Here is an 18,153-nt window from a genome sequence, read left to right as displayed (position 1 = left end):
AAATGCTACGTGTTGTAGAAAACTAACACTGCACATCATCCTGAAAACACCATCCCTACTGTCACACATGGTGGTGGCAGCATCCTGCTGTGGGGAGGCTTTTCTTCAGCAGGGGCAGGGAAGCTAGTCAGGAATTACAGGGAAATGCAGGAGGAAAACTTGTTAGATGCTGCAGGAGACTTGAAGGGGGCGTAGGTTCACCTTCCAGCAGGACAACGACCCTCAACATCCTGCAGAGCCACAATGGAGGGTTTAGATCAGAGCATATTCCTGTGCATCTGTGACAAGACGTGAAAATCACTGATCACAGACGTCTCCTTCTAATCACTGAGCGAGAGCGAGAGTGCAAAGCTGGAGAGACAGACCCCAAGGGACTGCAGCAAGAGGTGGAGACACAGACCCCCAAAAGACTGCAGCGAAAGGTGGTCCTGACAGTATAAAGTACTGACTTAGGGGGCTGAAGACAAATGCACCTCATAATTGTCAGATTTATATTTATAAAATAATTAGAAAACCAATTAGAAAGTCACGAATACTTGTTACCAACACAAAGTATCACAGAAAATCCCAATAAAATACATTTAAGTTTGTGGATGTAACAAAGAAATGTGGAAAAGTTGATGGGGTGTGAAGACTTTTTCAAGACACCGTATATCACAATACTGATCCTGAGTTACATCCTTTATTATACTCCAGAGCTGCACTCACTATTCTGCTGGTGCAGTCACTGTGTACATACATTACATTACTGATCCTGAGTTACATCCTGCATTATACTCCAGAGCTGCACTCACTATTCTGCTGGTGCAGTCACTGTGTACATACATTACATTACTGATCCTGAGTTACATCCTGTATTATACTCCAGAGCTGCACTCACTATTCTGCTGGTACAGTCACTGTGTACATACATTACATTACTGATCCTGAGTTACATCCTGTATTATACTCCAGAGCTGCACTCACTATTCTGCTGGTGCAGTCACTGTGTACATACATTACATTACTGATCCTGAGTTACATCCTGTATTATACTCCAGAGCTGCGCTCACTATTCTGCTGGTGCAGTCACTGTGTACATACATTACATTACTGATCCTGAGTTACATCCTGTATTATACTCCAGAGCTGCACTCACTATTCTGCTGGTGCAGTCACTGTGTACATACATTACATTACTGATCCTGAGTTACATCCTGTATTATACTCCAGAGCTGCACTCACTATTCTGCTGGTACAGTCACTGTGTACATACATTACATTACTGATCCTGAGTTACATCCTGTATTATACTCCAGAGCTGCACTCACTATTCTGCTGGTGTAGTCACTGTGTACATAGTTACATAGTTAGTAAAGCCGAATAAAGACTTGCGTCCATCAAGTTCGACCTGTTAGTTCTGTAATTGCTAAAGTTGATCCAGAGGAGGCAAAAACCCCAAATGATTTGGCCAATCTTCACCTGAGGAAAAATTCCCTCCCGACTCTGAAACCAGCAGTCAGAATAAATCCCTGTATCAACCTACTATTTTATTTTATTTTTAAGTATATGCAGAAATCTGCCTGGTATCTAGAAATGCATCCAGTCCCTGCTTGAACTGGTTTAGTGAATCCGACATTACCGTCTCCTCACTCAGTGAATTCCATATTCTCACTGCTCTTACTGTAAAGAACCCCTTCCTATGCTGGTGCTGAAACCTTTTCTCTTCCAGTCTTAGTGAATGCCCTCTTGTTACCGTAATATCCCTCCTTTTGAACAAATCCCGGGCAAGGTCTCTATACTGTCCCCTAACATATTTGTACACATTTATTATGTCCCCCCTCAACCTTCTCTTTTCCAGGCTGAATAGTCCTAGTTTTGCCAACCTCTCTGGGTATTGCAGTCCCTCCATTCCCTTTATTAATTTTGTTGCCCTCCTTTGTACCTTTTCAAGCTCGTTTATATCCTTTCTATATATTGGGGCCCATAACTGAGCACAGTATTCCAAGTGTGGTCTGACCAGTGCTTTGTACAGTGGAAGAACAATGTTCTCCTCCTTTGCAGCTATACCTCTTCTGATACATCCCATTACCCTGTTTGCCCTTACAGCAGCCGCCTGACTTTGGGCACTCCAATTTAGTTTGCTATCAATCAAGATGCCCAAGTCCTTCTCCATCTCTGAATTCCCCAATGATTTCCCATTCAGTGAGTACTGGTGACTTCCATTTTTCCTTCCCATATGTATGACCTTACATTTCTCCTTGTTAAACCTCATTTGCCATTTAATGCTCCACCTACCCAGCTTATCCAAATCCCTCTGTAGGTCTGCACTGTCCTCTTTTGTATTAATTGTTTTACATAACTTTGTGTCATCTGCAAATATTGATATTTTACTATTTATCCCGTTGACTATGTCGTTAATAAAGATATTAAATAACATTGGGCCTAGTACAGACCCCTGTGGTACCCCACTAGTGACGCTTACCCAATCTGAGTATATTCCATTTATAACCACCCTCTGCCTTCTATCCTTTAGCCAGTTAGCTACCCACTTGCAGACATTTTCCCCCAGCCCCATCATTCTCATTTTGTATACCAACCTATTATGTGGCACGCTATCGAACGCTTTTGAGAAGTCGAGATACACGACATCCACTGGTTCCCCCTGATCTACTCGAGAGCTCACCTCCTCGTAGAAGTCAATCAGGTTTGTTTGGCAGGAGCGATTCCTCATGAATCCATGTTGGTTCGGGGTTAATAGATTATTAGCATCAAGATGCTCCGTAATTGCCTCATTAATAAAGCCTTCAAAAATTTTGCCCACAACGGACGTCAGACTCACCGGCCGATAGTTTCCGGCGTCACTTTTCGCTCCCTTTTTGAATATTGGTGTAACATACCTGGCGGCGTCCTTGCATGGTGGTCCATCTCCCACTGTGCAAGAGAGCGCACTTGATCTCCTGTCCAGAGTGTCTCTCTGGCTTCCCTCCATGCTGTCTGTTTGTGTCTGTTTCTGCTGCTTAAGGGCGGCGCCCGATCACTTCCTGCTTTTTGTACCTGCTGTGGGTCACGCCCCTTGTGCGTCCTCAGCCTATTGCTGTCTGACACTTGGTATATAGCTCAGCAGCTCCCTTCTATCCCTGCCTGAGCATAGTGTTTTACTTCAGTGTGTGCTTGCACTCTGAAGGTGCCAGGTCCCGTCTTTGTTTCCTTGTCTGCCTTTCCTGTAGGCTGTATTTCCAGGCCTGTCTGAACTTAGTCCTGTATGTCTCCTGCTTTGCGGTATTAGTTCCCGTGTCTGAACTAAGTCCTGTATGTCTCCTGCTTTTCTGTATTAGTTCCCGTGTCTGAACTGAGTCCTGTATGTCTCCTGCTTTGCGGTATTAGTTCCCGTGTCTGAACTGAGTCCTGTATGTCTCCTGCTTTGCGGTATTAGTTCCCGTGTCTGAACTGAGTCCTTTCTGTGTATCTTGTCTGTCCTGTCTGAACACGCTCCTAGCCTGTTCCCCCCGCCTTCTAGGGGCCGATTACCTAGACCCGCTCCTGTCTCTTGTCAGTCCTGTCTGAACACGCTCCTAGCCTGTTTCTCCTGCCTTCTAGGGGCCGATTACCTAGACCCGTTCCTGTATCTCGTCTGACCTGTCTGAACTCGCTCCTAGCCTGTTCCTCTCGCCTTCTAGTGGCCGTTTTCCTAGACCCGCTCCTGTATCTTGTCTGTCCTGTCTGAACACGCTCCTTGCCTGTTCGTCCCGCCTCTCTGGGGGCAGTATTCCCAGACCCGCTCCTGTATCCCGCTGCAGTGTCGGTCTCCTCCGTACACTCAGTTCCAGTCTGAACTCTCTCCTATCCTTTACCTGTTTTTCCTCTATGTCCGTTCCCTTCCTTTTTCTGCAGAGTCTGAACTCGTACCTAACTCCTGCCTGTTGTCTCTGTACTCCCGTTTGTGAGTTTGTGGTCCACTCGCTACTTCACTGCAAGTACTCTGTGGGTGTCTGGCTCTGTCTTTCCCTTCCTGTCTGTTCCGTGTGAACAGAGTCCTGTCCTGCCCTGCTTCTGCCCGCTGCTCCGGCAGTCCTGTCCTGCCCTGCTTCTGCCCGCTGCTCCGGCAGTCCTGTCCTGCCCTGCTTCTGCCCGCTGCTCCGGCAGTCCTGTCCTGCCCTGCTTCTGCCCGCTGCTCCGGCAGTCCTGTCCTGCCCTGCTTCTGCCCGCTGCTCCGGCAGTCCTGTCCTGCCCTGCTTCTGCCCGCTGCTCCGGCAGTCCTGTCCTGACCTGCTTCTGCCCGCTGCTCCGGCAGTCCTGTCCTGCCCTGCCTGTACCCTTCTGCCTGTATTGTTCCTGAGTCCTGGTGTGTACTGGGTCCTATCCCGCCTGTGTTCCTACCTGCTAGTGCCTCCCTGTCTGCACTCTTGCTGTGCTTGCCTATACCCCCCTGCCTGCTTACCCGCCTGCCTGCATACCAGTCGTGCCTGCCTATACCCACCAGTCAGTGTGCCAGCCTACCAGTCTGTTCCTGTATTCCCCTGTGTGGGTCAACAGCCGTGTCCGGGGTCTGTCCTGGAGTAGCACCTGGTCCCTCTGCTCGGTTCCTCCTTGGTGCACTGGCGTCGTATGCCGTCGTGCGACCCTGGTCGGATCGGGTGAATACCTAGTTACGCCCCTCCAGGCATTCACTCTCCGGCACGGTCCAGTGGAATCACTACCAATCACACGCACACGCCGCTTAGCCCGGGCGTGTGCATAACAGCATGCTCAGGCCATGGTTCCCGTTGAGCCCCACGGCCTTCGCCCTCTGAGAAGTTTTCCAGCGAATATATGCATTAAAATAAATAAATAAAATTTTTTTTCCCTTAGCTGAGTTCCAGGCGAATTACGCACCGTCCAGATGGATCTATCAGTTCTCGTTCCTGCGGATCCGCCACGTTACTATGGGGATCCAAGACAGTGTCGTGCATTTGTGGAGCAATGCATGCTACACTTTAAGGCCTACCCTCTTTATTTTCCTTCCGATTGGGCTAAAGTGGCCTTTATGATGTCTTACCTGGCGGGTGATGCCTTGGAATGGATCAACCCCCTATATGAAACACAGGATCCGATCCTCCGGGACCTAATGGCCTTCCTGGTGGCCTTTCTAATGGTCTTCGATGATCCTAACCCGGAGGCTCCTGCTGAAGCTTCACTTCCCAATATCCCGGAGCAGCCCCAATGGGTAATGTGTGTGGGTAGCGCAATAGTCCTCCAGCCCAATGAGACTACTGCCCACCCAGAATCCTCTCAGGGTGACTACGCTTTCCGGAATACTTCTCTCAACCTCAAGAGGCAGTCCAGACGTGCTAGACTTAGAGGCAAGCCGTCACGCCAGGGCCTGTCCTCCCTGAGACCTCCTGACCCCAACCTTGAAGTCCCTACTGAAGCTTCATCTCCCTGTATCCCGGAGAAACCCCAATGGGTAGTGTGCGTGGGTAGTGCACCAGTTCTCCTGCCCGAAGAGACTTCTGCCCATCCAGACTCCACACAGGAGAACTTCCTGCACCCGGCATCAGATGCTTCTCTCTCTTTAACCGGTGTGCATGTCCAAGGATGCTCCAAAGCTGTGGTTACCTCTGAGTCTGTGCACCTCTACTACCTGGCGGAGGATCCCCTGTTGCCTCCTGAATCCTCCGGGATACCACTCGATGACAAATGGAGAGAGACTTCTCTACACCCGGTACTCAATACTTTGTCCGCTTCGTCCTGTGAGCCTGACAATGGGTACCCCAAAGTGGTAGTTACCCCCGAGTCTCTACACCCCTCCGACCAGGCGGAGGATCTCCAGTTGTCTCCTGAACCCTTCGGGGTGCTACCTGGTAGCGGAAGGACAGAGACTCTCCTATACTCTGTACCTGATACCTCGCTCGCTTCGTCCAGTGAGTCCAACCTAGTGTACTCCGAAGCAGAGGTTACTCCCGAGTCTCTACACCCCTCCGACCAGGCGGAGGACCTCCAGTTGTGTTCAGAACCCTTTGGGGTGCCACCTGGTGGTGAAAGGACAGAGACTCTCCTATACTCTGTACCTGATACCTCGCTCGCTTCGTCCAGTGAGTCCAACCTAGTGTACTCCGAAGCAGAGGTTACTCCCGAGTCTCTACACCCCTCCGACCAGGCGGAGGACCTCCAGTTGTGTTCAGAACCCTTCGGGGTGCCACCTGGTGGTGAATGGACAGAGACTTTCCTATACTCGGTACCCGATACCTCGCCTGCTTCCTCCAGTGAGTCCGATCTAGTGTACTCTGAAGCAGTTGTTTTCTCTGAGCCTCTGCACTCTTCTGACCCGGCGGAGGACCTCCAGTTGTTTCCTGAATCCTCCGGGGTACCACCAGATAACAAAGAGACAGTGACTTTTCCTCATTATGTACCTGATAACCCGTCTATTTTTTCCTGTGAGCTTGACAAGATGTACCTCGAAGCAGAGATTACCCTCAAGTCTCTGTCCCCCTCCAACCCAGTGAACGACTGGTCCTCGAATTCCCTGCGGAAGATTCTGGCAGGCCTGAAGAAGAGGGGGCGTAAGGGGGGAGGTACTGTAACATACCTGGCGGCGTCCTTGCATGGTGGTCCATCTCCCACTGTGCAAGAGAGCGCACTTGATCTCCTGTCCAGAATGTCTCTCTGGCTTCCCTCCATGCTGTCTGTTTGTGTCTGTCTCTGCTGCTTAAGGGCGGCGCCCGATCACTTCCTGCTTTTTGTACCTGCTGTGGGTCACGCCCCTTGTGCGTCCTCAGCCTATTGCTGTCTGACACTTGGTATATAGCTCAGCAGCTCCCTTCTATCCCTGCCTGAGCATAAGTGTTTTCCTTCAGTGTGTGCTTGCACTCTGAAGGTGCCAGGTCCCGTCTTTGTTTCCTTGTCTGCCTTTCCTGTAGGCTGTATTTCCAGGCCTGTCTGAACTTAGTCCTGTATGTCTCCTGCTTTGCGGTATTAGTTCCCGTGTCTGAACTAAGTCCTGTATGTCTCCTGCTTTTCTGTATTAGTTCCCGTGTCTGAACTGAGTCCTGTATGTCTCCTGCTTTGCGGTATTAGTTCCCGTGTCTGAACTGAGTCCTGTATGTCTCCTGCTTTGCGGTATTAGTTCCCGTGTCTGAACTGAGTCCTTTCTGTGTATCTTGTCTGTCCTGTCTGAACACGCTCCTAGCCTGTTCCCCCCGCCTTCTAGGGGCCGATTACCTAGACCCGCTCCTGTCTCTTGTCAGTCCTGTCTGAACACGCTCCTAGCCTGTTCCCCCGCCTTCTAGGGGCCGATTACCTAGACCCGCTCCTGTCTCTTGTCAGTCCTGTCTGAACACGCTCCTAGCCTGTTTCTCCTGCCTTCTAGGGGCCGATTACCTAGACCCGTTCCTGTATCTCGTCTGACCTGTCTGAACTCGCTCCTAGCCTGTTCCTCTCGCCTTCGAGTGGCCGTTTTCCTAGACCCGCTCCTGTATCTTGTCTGTCCTGTCTGAACACGCTCCTTGCCTGTTCGTCCCGCCTCTCTGGGGGCAGTATTCCCAGACCCGCTCCTGTATCCCGCTGCAGTGTCTGTCTCCTCCGTACACTCAGTTCCAGTCTGAACTCTCTCCTATCCTTTACCTGTTTTTCCTCTATGTCCGTTCCCTTCCTTTTTCTGCAGAGTCTGAACTCGTACCTAACTCCTGCCTGTTGTCTCTGTACTCCCGTTTGTGAGTTTGTGGTCCACTCGCTACTTCACTGCAAGTACTCTGTGGGTGTCTGGCTCTGTCTTTCCCTTCCTGTCTGTTCCGTGTGAACAGAGTCCTGTCCTGCCCTGCTTCTGCCCGCTGCTCCGGCAGTCCTGTCCTGCCCTGCTTCTGCCCGCTGCTCCGGCAGTCCTGTCCTGCCCTGCTTCTGCCCGCTGCTCCGGCAGTCCTGTCCTGCCCTGCTTCTGCCCGCTGCTCCGGCAGTCCTGTCCTGCCCTGCTTCTGCCCGCTGCTCCGGCAGTCCTGTCCTGCCCTGCTTCTGCCCGCTGCTCCGGCAGTCCTGTCCTGACCTGCTTCTGCCCGCTGCTCCGGCAGTCCTGTCCTGCCCTGCCTGTACCCTTCTGCCTGTATTGTTCCTGAGTCCCGGTGTGTACTGGGTCCTATCCCGCCTGTGTTCCTACCTGCTAGTGCCTCCCTGTCTGCACTCTTGCTGTGCTTGCCTATACCCCCCTGCCTGCTTACCCGCCTGCCTGCATACCAGTCGTGCCTGCCTATACCCACCAGTCAGTGTGCCAGCCTACCAGTCTGTTCCTGTATTCCCCTGTGTGGGTCAACAGCCGTGTCCGGGGTCTGTCCTGGAGTAGCACCTGGTCCCTCTGCTCGGTTCCTCCTTGGTGCACTGGCGTCGTATGCCGTCGTGCGACCCTGGTCGGATCGGGTGAATACCTAGTTACGCCCCTCCAGGCATTCACTCTCCGGCACGGTCCAGTGGAATCACTACCAATCACACGCACACGCCGCTTAGCCCGGGCGTGTGCATAACAATTGGCACTACATTCGCCTGTCGCCAATCAAGTGGTACAGACCCAGTCTCAACAGAGTCCTTAAATATAAGATATAACGGTCTGTCTATCACATGACTTAGTTCCCTTAGTACCCGTGGGTGTATGCCATCAGGTCCTGGTGATTATTTTAATGTTACTGAGGCGTTTCTGTACCCCAGCTTGGGTTAGATTTGTCATACTTAGTGGAGGATTAAGCTTGTCCCTTCTCATTTCTCCTGTTAGTTCTTTTTCCTTTGTGAAAGTTGACGAAAAAAATTTATTTAATAGATTAGCTTTATCCTCATCTTTCTCTATGATTTTGCCTTCATCACTTTTTATCGGTCCAATATTATTCGATTTAATCCTTTTACTATTTATATACGTAAAGAACAGTTTGGGATTGGATCTACTTTCCCTAGCAATACGTCTCTCTGTTTCCTCCTTTGCTATTTTTATTTGTTTTTTGCAGGTTCTCGTTTTTTCCTTGTAACACATTAGTGCCTCCTTACTGTTTTCCTGTTTTAATCTCTTGAATGCCTCTTTTTTGCTATTTAACGCCCCTTTTACGTTCTTGTTCAACCATATTGGTTTCCTCTTGTTTCTGGCCCTTTTATTCCCATACGGTATATACCTCTCGCACTGAGTATTCAGAATTCTTTTGAAGGTTTCCCATTTACTATTCGTATTTCCTTGATTAAGAACTTTGTCCCAGTCTATAAGTTGAAGGTTTTCTTTCAGCTGATCAAACTTCGCCCTCCTAAAGTTTAATGTTTTAGTTGTTCCCTTATTGATAACCCTACTGAAGGGCATTTTGAAATTGATAATATTATGATCGCTATTACCTAGGTGCCCCCCTATCTGTACCTCAGTTATTCTATCAGGCCTATTACATTATACATACATTACATTACTGATCCCGAGTTACCTCCTGTATTATACTCCAGAGCTGCACTCACTATTCTGCTGGTGCAGTCACTGTGTACATACATTACTGATCCTGAGTTACATCCTGCATTATACACCAGAGCTGCACTCACTATTCTGCTGGTGCAGTCACTGTGTACATACATTACTGATCCTGAGTTACATCCTGTATTATACACCAGAGCTGCACTCACTATTCTGCTGGTGCAGTCACTGTGTACACGCATTACATTACTGATCCTGAGTTACATCCTGTATTATACTCCAGAGCTGCACTCACTATTCTGCTGGTGTAGTCACTGTGTACATACATTACATTACTGATCCTGAGTTACATCCTGTATTATACTCCAGAGCTGCACTCACTATTCTGCTGGTGTAGTCACTGTGTACATACATTACATTACTGATCCTGAGTTACATCCTGTATTATACTCCAGAGCTGCACTCACTATTCTGCTGGTGCAGTCACTGTGTACATATATTACTGATCCTGAGTTACATCCTGTATTATACTCCAGAGCTGCACTCACTATTCTGCTGGTGCAGTCACTGTGTACATACATTACATTACTGATCCTGAGTCACATCCTGTATTATACTCCAGAGCTGCACTCACTATTCTGCTGGTGCAGTCACTGTGTACATACATTACATTACTGATCCTGAGTTACATCCTGTATTATACTCCAGAGCTGCACTCACTATTCTGCTGGTGCAGTCACTGTGTACATACATTACATTACGGATCCTGAGTTACATCCTGTATTATACCCCAGAGCTGCACTCACTATTCTGCTGGTGCAGTCACTGTGTACATACATTACATTACTGATCCTGAGTTACATCCTGTATTATACTCCAGAGCTGCACTCACTATTCTGCTGGTGCAGTCACTGTGTACATACATACATTACTGATCCTGAGTTACCTCCTGTATTATACTCCAGAGCTGCACTCACTATTCTGCTGGTGCAGTCACAGTGTACATACATTACATTACTGATCCTGAGTTACCTCCTGTATTATACTCCAGAGCTGCACTCACTATTCTGCTGGTGCAGTCACTGTGTACATACATTACTGATCCTGAGTTACCTCCTGTATTATACTCCAGAGCTGCACTCACTATTCTGCTGGTCCAGCCGCTCTCTCTCTCCTCACACACATATTATACATATATACACAATAATAACTATCTACACCATGACATCTGGTCCGGTCACCAAACAAATAATAACAATATAATAAACAATAACCAACAAATTATACACAAACTAATATATACATTATTATTTTATTTTAGTTTTTTTTAAATAAATGCTAACTATACAAATATATACAAGACAAAACAAAACCCCCCACACTGGAGCCCACCCGTCCCTCCCCGGCACTGACCTGAGAGCTGGTCCTGCGTCTCATGCCTCAGTCCAACGTCCATAGGCCAGATCAGGCAGTGCCAGTTATTCACCCAAATAACCAGTGTCCCACAAGATGAACCCACCTCCCCCCTTTTCCCTCCACCCAACCTAACACCTCCACCCAAACCCATATATACAATATATACAGAAACAAACAATACAATAACCACAACTGACAAAGCCCAAGTTCAGCGCCTGCAGCCCTACATCACTGTCTACTGATCAATAAAACAAAAATCTATGGTGTCAGCAGCAGCCCACCACCAGGAGAGGAGACCACCAGACTAGGGCACACTAAAAGAAAAGCCCCTCCAGAGGAGAGCGGCCCTCCGTGTACCCAGTCTCTCATACTCCAGAGAACGCACCTTCACCAGGTCACAGAGTATGGTCCTAAACACATCGTCCACTGGGAGGATTTTCCGCTGCGTCGATACTAAGCACCGTGCGTTCCACGTGTGATACCTAACCACTGCGCTAACTAGAAATAAGGTGCAGCGGTCCCGACCACCCAGGTCCCCGAATGCTCCATAGGCCCATTCCGCATAAGAGAGACCGGCCAGCCGGGGCCAGCCAATGGAGGCGCCCACCCTGTTGTACACCTCTGTGTTAAAGGGACAACGAAGCAGGAAGTGGTCCATGCTTTCAAGCATGGTACCACAATGCTCCCGAGGACAGTTCCTGTCCTCAGAGCTCCTACACTTCAGATTGTCCCTCACACACAGTTTCCCATGGAAGCAACGCCAAGCCAAGTCCCAAACCTTCGAGGGGATCCTGATAGAATTCAAAAGATGCAGACCCACCCCAAGATCCCGACTTGGGCAATCCCTGAGCGCCAGAGGCCTCTGAAAATGGGTCAACAGAACCCTTTTGTCAAGGAGCTTCCTTGGCAGAGTCCTGACCTCCCACATTCCCAGACCCCACCGGCGAATTACCTTCAGAACCACGGTAGCGTAAGCCGGGAGATGTCCATGCGGTGTGCGGAGATCCTTCACTTGCCCTAATGTCTCCCATTCCTGGAAGAAAGGCTGAAACCATCACTTACAGGAGAATACCCACGGAGGAGCCCTCTCTTTCCAGAGGTTTGCAATATTGATCTTAATGAAGGTATTCACAAGGAATACCACAGGGTTGACCATACCCAACCCTCCTAGTCTCCTCGTACGGTAAGTAACCTCCCTCTTGACCAGGTTCAGTCTATTCCCCCATAACAGTTGGAAGAACAAACTGTAGACCCGAGTCCAGAGAGGCTCTGGCAAGATGCACACACTGCCCAGATAGATCAGCAAAGGGAGCAGGTAAGTTTTGATCAGGTTTACCCTTTCCCTTAGGGTCAAAGACCAACCCTTCCATTGGTTCACCTTCTGAGTGGCGATCTCTAGCCTGCTGTCCCAATTTTGTTTGGGGTAATCCCCCTGGCCAAATTCAATGCCAAGAACTTTTGCAGAGACTTTGGGTTCTGGAAAGGTGTCCAGGAGATCAAAACCAGGATCTCCTGCTCCCAGCCAGAGACTCTCACACTTATCCCGGTTGATCTTAGACCTGGATGCCTCCGAGTAGCGATTTACCTCTGACATCAGCCATTCTGCCTCCCCATCAGAGGAAACAAAAACGGTGACGTCATCGGCATACGCCACCACTCTCAGAGTGGCTTCCGGTGCTGCCCGGTCCATCCCGATCCCAGCCAACGGTCCACGCTCCACCCTCCTAAGAAGTGGGTCAATCGCAAACACGTACAGTAGCGGGCTCAAGGGACAACCCTGGCGAACACCACACCCAACCTCAAAAGAGCTGCCAATCCAACCGTTCACAAGTGGGAAACACTCTGCCCCAGCGTACAAGGTCTTAAGCCAATCAACAAAGCCCCCCGGCAGGCCATACCTCAGAAGGACAGACCAGAGGTACTCATGATTAACCAGATCAAACGCTTTTGCCTGGTCCAATGACAGCATGTACCCCTTCCAGTGACCAGCCCTACCCTGCTCCACCGCCTCTCGGACACAGAGTACAGCACTAATTGTACTGCGGCCCGGAACAGAGCAATGCTGGGCCCCCGAAAGGAGCTGGGGTGCAAATTTCACCAGCCGATTAAACAGCACCTTTGCCAAAACCTTCCTGTCTGCATTGAGAAGCGCTATGGGACGCCAATTCTCAATGCAAGATGGGTCCTTACCCTTTGACAAGATGATCAGGGCAGACCTCCTCATTGACTTTGGCAGAGTGCCCGAGGAAAGACACTCATTGAATACCTCAGAAAAGAGGGGAACCAAGGCGTCCTTAAAGGTCTTATAGAATTCAGATGTTAAGCCATCTGGACCGGGAGATTTCTTTAGGGCAAGCCCTTCAATCACCAACTTAACTTCCTCTTCCCTGATTATCTCTGTCAAAACGCCAAGAGAGGGGTCTACCCCTGGTTCGGGGACGGCTTCAGCCAGAAAAGCCGACATCTCATCCCAATCCAGATCCCTCTTCCCCAAGAGGTGCGAGTAGAAGGATCTGACGACCTCCAGGATCCCTGATCTGGATCTTTTCAGGGACCCAGCAGTGTCAACCAGTCCTGTAACAACTTTACTATTCACTGACATCTTGCAGTTTGTGTAAGGGTCGGGCGAGCGGTACTTCCCGTAATCCCTCTCAAAAACCAAAGATGCGTGTCTATCATACTGACACCTCATTAGCAAAGATTTCACTCTGGAGATCTCCTCGCGGCTACCTCCAGTTGAGACAAGATGCTCGAGTTTCCTCCTCAGGCCCTGATACAGGCGGTACCTGTCCAGGCTCCTGAGGCTCGAGAGCTGGCGGAAGAATCTCGCCACCCTTTTCTTAAACATCTCCCACCACTCTGACTTACTACTACAAAGATCCAGTAAGGGTACCTGGCTCTGAAGAAAATCCTCAAAGGACTGTCTTATCTCCGCTTCTTCCAAGAGAGACGAATTGAGCCTCCAAAAGCCTCTTCCCATCCGGGGGGTCTCTGTAACATTCAGGGAAAACAAAATCAAACAGTGATCGGAGAACTCCACCTCAACAACAGATACTGCTGAAGAGACGGCTTCCTCCTTTAAATAAAACCTGTCTATCCTGGACCTACAGTTACCTCTATGATAGGTGAACCCCTCGTGGCCTGCGGTGTGCCGGATGTGGACATCCACCAGGCGAGCCTCACTAGCTATTCTATTAAGGGCGACGCTATCATAAGTCAGCTTGTCTCTGGAACCTCCTCTATCCCGGGGCCTCGTGACAGTGTTGAAGTCCCCTCCAAAGACGACCTGCCGACTCATAAAAAGGTAGGGCTTGATCCTCATAAAGAGACACTTCCGGTCCCATTTAGATTGGGGACCATAGATGTTAATGAGCCGGAGCTCTTGTCCCTTCATGAGGACATCTAATATCAGGCACCTCCCCATTTCTAACTCAATAACCCGTCGGCATTCTACCGGTGCGGTAAAAAGGACCGCCACTCCGCTATACGGCTCGGCCGCAAGAGACCAATAGGAGGGCCCGAGTCTCCACTCCCTCTTAGCTATAAACACCTCTGCCATATTTGGCAGCCTGGTCTGTTGAAAAAAGAAAATGTCAGCTTCAACCCGGCTGAGAAAATCAAAGGCCGCAAATCTAGCCATATTTGACTTAATGCTGGCGACATTAATGGACGCCAGCGTCAACGGAGTGGGTACCGCCATCATTGGTGATTGAGTTAGATGGCTTTCTTCTTCCCACTCCCCTTATCCTCTGCCTCAGAGGAGGAATCCTTCCCCCTCTTTAATGACACAGAGGTGTCCATTCCCACATTTTTCCTTCTTTTCTCGTCCTCGTCTCCGGACTCTGGGCCAGTCCCTCCCCCCAAGGACCCTGCATCCCCAGGAGAAGGAGACTCGGCGCCCCCTGTAAGCTCCGCTGAAGCCGGAACCTCACCCTCAGCCTCCTCCTCAGAGGAAGAGATGTTATCAAGGGCTTGGAACCGGTTAGAAAGACCAACCAGAGGGGAGTCAGTTTTACCTTCCTTAGGTACCTTGGTCAGAGCGGGAGAAGATGTTTTATCTCCCTTCTTTTTCTTCTTTTTGGTGCCGAGCTAACGCTTGTTCTCTAGCCACCGCTTATTATCCTCATCCATACTTTCATAATGGGAGGATTCTGAGGCAGAGGCGGTTCCCTCCCTGTGGATCCTCCTGACCTCCTCATCCAACTCATCATCCCTCGGGGCCTCAGCAGCAACACTGGCATCCAGGACAGGGGCTGCCCCGGTAGTCTGGGGCTCGCCCCGCTCCCTCTCCTGTCTGCGCTTGTCTAGACGCCTCAGCTGGGCAGGCGTCTTTTTATTGCTTTTCTTCCCTGGCCCCTCAGCTCCCCCACCCCTGCTAGTCCCCTCCCCAGCAGAATCGGCCTCACGGCTTACTCCCACCGGGGTCTCGACTGCATTAGCAAAGGAGCGAGGACAACGGCTGAATGGGTGACCTAACTCACCACACAGGTGGCACTTAATCTCCACACAAGAGGCGGCAAGATGGCCGACACCCCCACACAACGCGCATTTCTGCACGGTGCAGTTTGCACTGAAGTGTGTGGGGTCGCCGCACCTGTGACAGAGCTTCGGTTGCCCCTGGTAGAAGACCAGGATACGATCCCTACCCAGGAAGGCAGACGATGGAATGTGGGCAACCGTACCACCTGAACGCTTAAGTTTTACCATAAACGTCCAGGCCCCTGACCAGATACCAAACTCGTCGCGGTTTTTCTTTGGCATCTCCACCACCTCTCCATACCGACCAAGCCACGTCATGATGTCATAGCAAGAAAGCGACTCGTTACGAGTCATCACGGTCACTTTCTTGATCTGGTTTTGGCGAGACACTGCCTGAACAGCAAAGTCTCGCCAGCCGGGCTCATTTTTTGCCAACTCATAATTCGCCCAGAAGAGCTCAAGCCCCTCCGGCCGAACAAAGCTGACATCAAACTCAGGCGTGGAATAGGGATGTATCAAGGAGTAGATGTCAATCGCCTTGAAGCCCATCCTCAGCAGGAGCTCCACAACTTTAGACCTTGGCGGACATGCATCACTGCCCCTCCACCGAAGACGGACCACATTCCTACGCACACTGCCTGGCCCGGCTGTTGGGAGGGACCACACTGTATCTCCCCCTTTTTGCTCTCGGAAGGCCCCGAGGCCATGCCTCTCTATCCAGAAGGATAGATCAACCTCTCGACCCTCTACCATTAGTGATCTCTCCCCCTTCTTTAGAGCCTCCAGAAGGCGCCGTTGCAACATGCCGTCCCCAAAGCCCGGAGACGAGGAGGATGCCCTATTTGCCCCGGAGGTGACACTGGCATAACTCTGGACAGGTGTTGCCACCCCCGGGGGGGCAACCGGACCAGTGACACATCAGCCCGAACAGTATCACCATTACCCACCTCCATCTCACCCTCCACCAAACCAGCAACCACACCACTAGACAATGAATTATCCTCATTCACCTCCACCACCACATTCATTCCTGCTGGACCAGTAACAATGGTGGATGACCTTTTGACCTCCGCATCAGGCACAAGGGGCTCAGTCACCTCCATAGAACTGGAGGCGACCTCACCCCCGGTCTTATGTGTGCCCTCCACATCATCGGTCGGTAATTTCCGCTGTTTGGCATTTGGTATAATGTGCCGCTGATCTTTAGCTGCTGTTAGGCGCCGCTGATCTTTAGCATCAGGATCTTCCGGACCAGCGACGCCAACACAAAATAGCACTTTCGTGGGAGGACCGGAACGCTCAGCCCCAACTGCCCCCTCACACTGCCGCCGCTACTCAACTAAGTGATCAGCGACAACAACATTCAGAGGCGCCGAGGCTACCGGAGCTGCCCCCGACACCGGGCCGCTCCCCCCTCCCACTGAGGAGCGCACCACAGCATCGTGGCCTGATGGAACGCCCGCCGCCGGGCCGCCCTCACTGTCCAGCCTCTCGGCTGATGCACCTCCTGCTGCGTCCCCGCTACTACAAGCAGAGACGGAGCTCTGCGCCTCACTACAGCGCTCTGTAATCTCCCCGCGCCTTTGCAACGGATCCACAGCAGAACCCGGGCTGGACAACGGGGCTTATACAGCGAGCTGAGCCTGCCGCCGACTCAGGGGGTACAGGGAGGGGGGCATAGACATAGCTTACCGCCTCCTGCAGCTTTGGCTTGGTCTTCTTTGCCTTTTTGTGGCCCCCAGGTGCCTCTTCTGGTAGATCGTCACCAAGATGGAAGTTTTGGAGGCACACTGGGGACTCCAGGAGCTTAATCTCCGCCATTAGCGCCCCTCCCTGGCCGCTGCTGTCACTGTCCTCCCCAGAGCCGGCAGAACTGCGACCGGATGTCACTGTCGCCTGTCCTGCAGGGAGCTCGCTGCACGTGGCCTGCGGGTGACTTTGCAGGCTGCCAGGTGGGGCTTGCTGCTGGTCATCATCACTCTCATCATCCACCTGGCTCTCAGGCTTCAGCCCCATCTGCCTTTGCTCTCTGGTATCAGCCATTTCTCTAAAGCGGTCTTCATTTATAAGTTTTTCTTTGAAAGGACCACTCTGCTCCCTGATGTCAGCTTTCCTAAGTTCCAGGAGTTGAATTTCACTGCTCAGTCTTTTTACCTCGGCTTGGAGCTTGGCCTTCCTTGGTTTGGAGGTCCCTGCAGCTTTGGCGCTTGTGCAGCGCAGTTCCTCCCGGAGCCTCCTGATGAGCTTACTGGCATCTTCATACTCACGGAGGCGGATCATGACCCGGGAGGCATAGGTGGACACAGACTCCCGGGGTCCCTGCAGCGCCCACCCCCCCTCAGGGAGGTCGGCCTCACCTCCATGAGCACTCAGCTTTCCTCCGGAAGGAGCACCATCTTGCACGCCGCTGTCAGGCTTTTCTTCCATGCTGGAAGCCTTGCGGCTTCTGGGGGTCTCCACAATCCCGGGGGGAGTAGGAGCCACATTGCTGCGACTCCTGGTGCAGCGTCTCACCCCCGAGTCCTCTGATGTGCAGGCCGGTTGCTGGTTTCTTCTGCCCCCCGCCGGCCTGGTTCGGGAAGCAGAAGCCTGGGACTTGGCTCCATCACTCATCCCAGAAACCCGCTCCCTCCCTGGGAAAGAGAGAGAGCAGGTCCCCAGGTGGAGAGGTGTTGGTTTCTCAGAGATCAGGAGCTCACAGCAGGATCTGCAGCCACCACACCCGCAATCACCACACTGACTAGCAGCTGATCAGAGCTGCACCCAGTATGCTGCTGGTGCAGTCACTGTGTACATACATTACAATACTGATCCTGAGTTACATCCTGTATTATATTCAAGAGCTGCACTCACTATTCTGCTGGTGCAGTCACTGTGTA

The 18,153-nt window shown here is 51.1% G+C and overlaps 1 protein-coding gene across 1 annotated transcript in view; it reads right to left on the bottom strand.

Annotated features, from left to right (window-relative positions):
• LOC141156485 (uncharacterized) overlaps window positions 1–17,902 on the bottom strand; it is a 52,543-nt gene extending 34,641 nt beyond the window's left edge. The window contains exon 1 of the mRNA XM_073642682.1: window positions 16,967–17,902. Coding sequence (XP_073498783.1) covers window positions 16,967–17,887 — 921 coding nt within the window. The 5' untranslated portion in view covers window positions 17,888–17,902. The remainder of the gene's footprint in view (window positions 1–16,966) is intronic.
• Window positions 17,903–18,153: the final 251 nt, after the last annotated feature.

The sequence above is a fragment of the Phyllobates terribilis genome, unplaced genomic scaffold (genome assembly GCF_046119375.1).
Source record: "Phyllobates terribilis strain yellow unplaced genomic scaffold, ASM4611937v1 Scaffold_8__6_contigs__length_399053987, whole genome shotgun sequence".
NCBI classification, from domain to species: Eukaryota; Metazoa; Chordata; class Amphibia; order Anura; family Dendrobatidae; genus Phyllobates; species Phyllobates terribilis.
The sequence above is the reverse complement of the archived record's forward strand: the minus strand, read 5'-3'. Positions and strand labels throughout refer to the sequence as shown.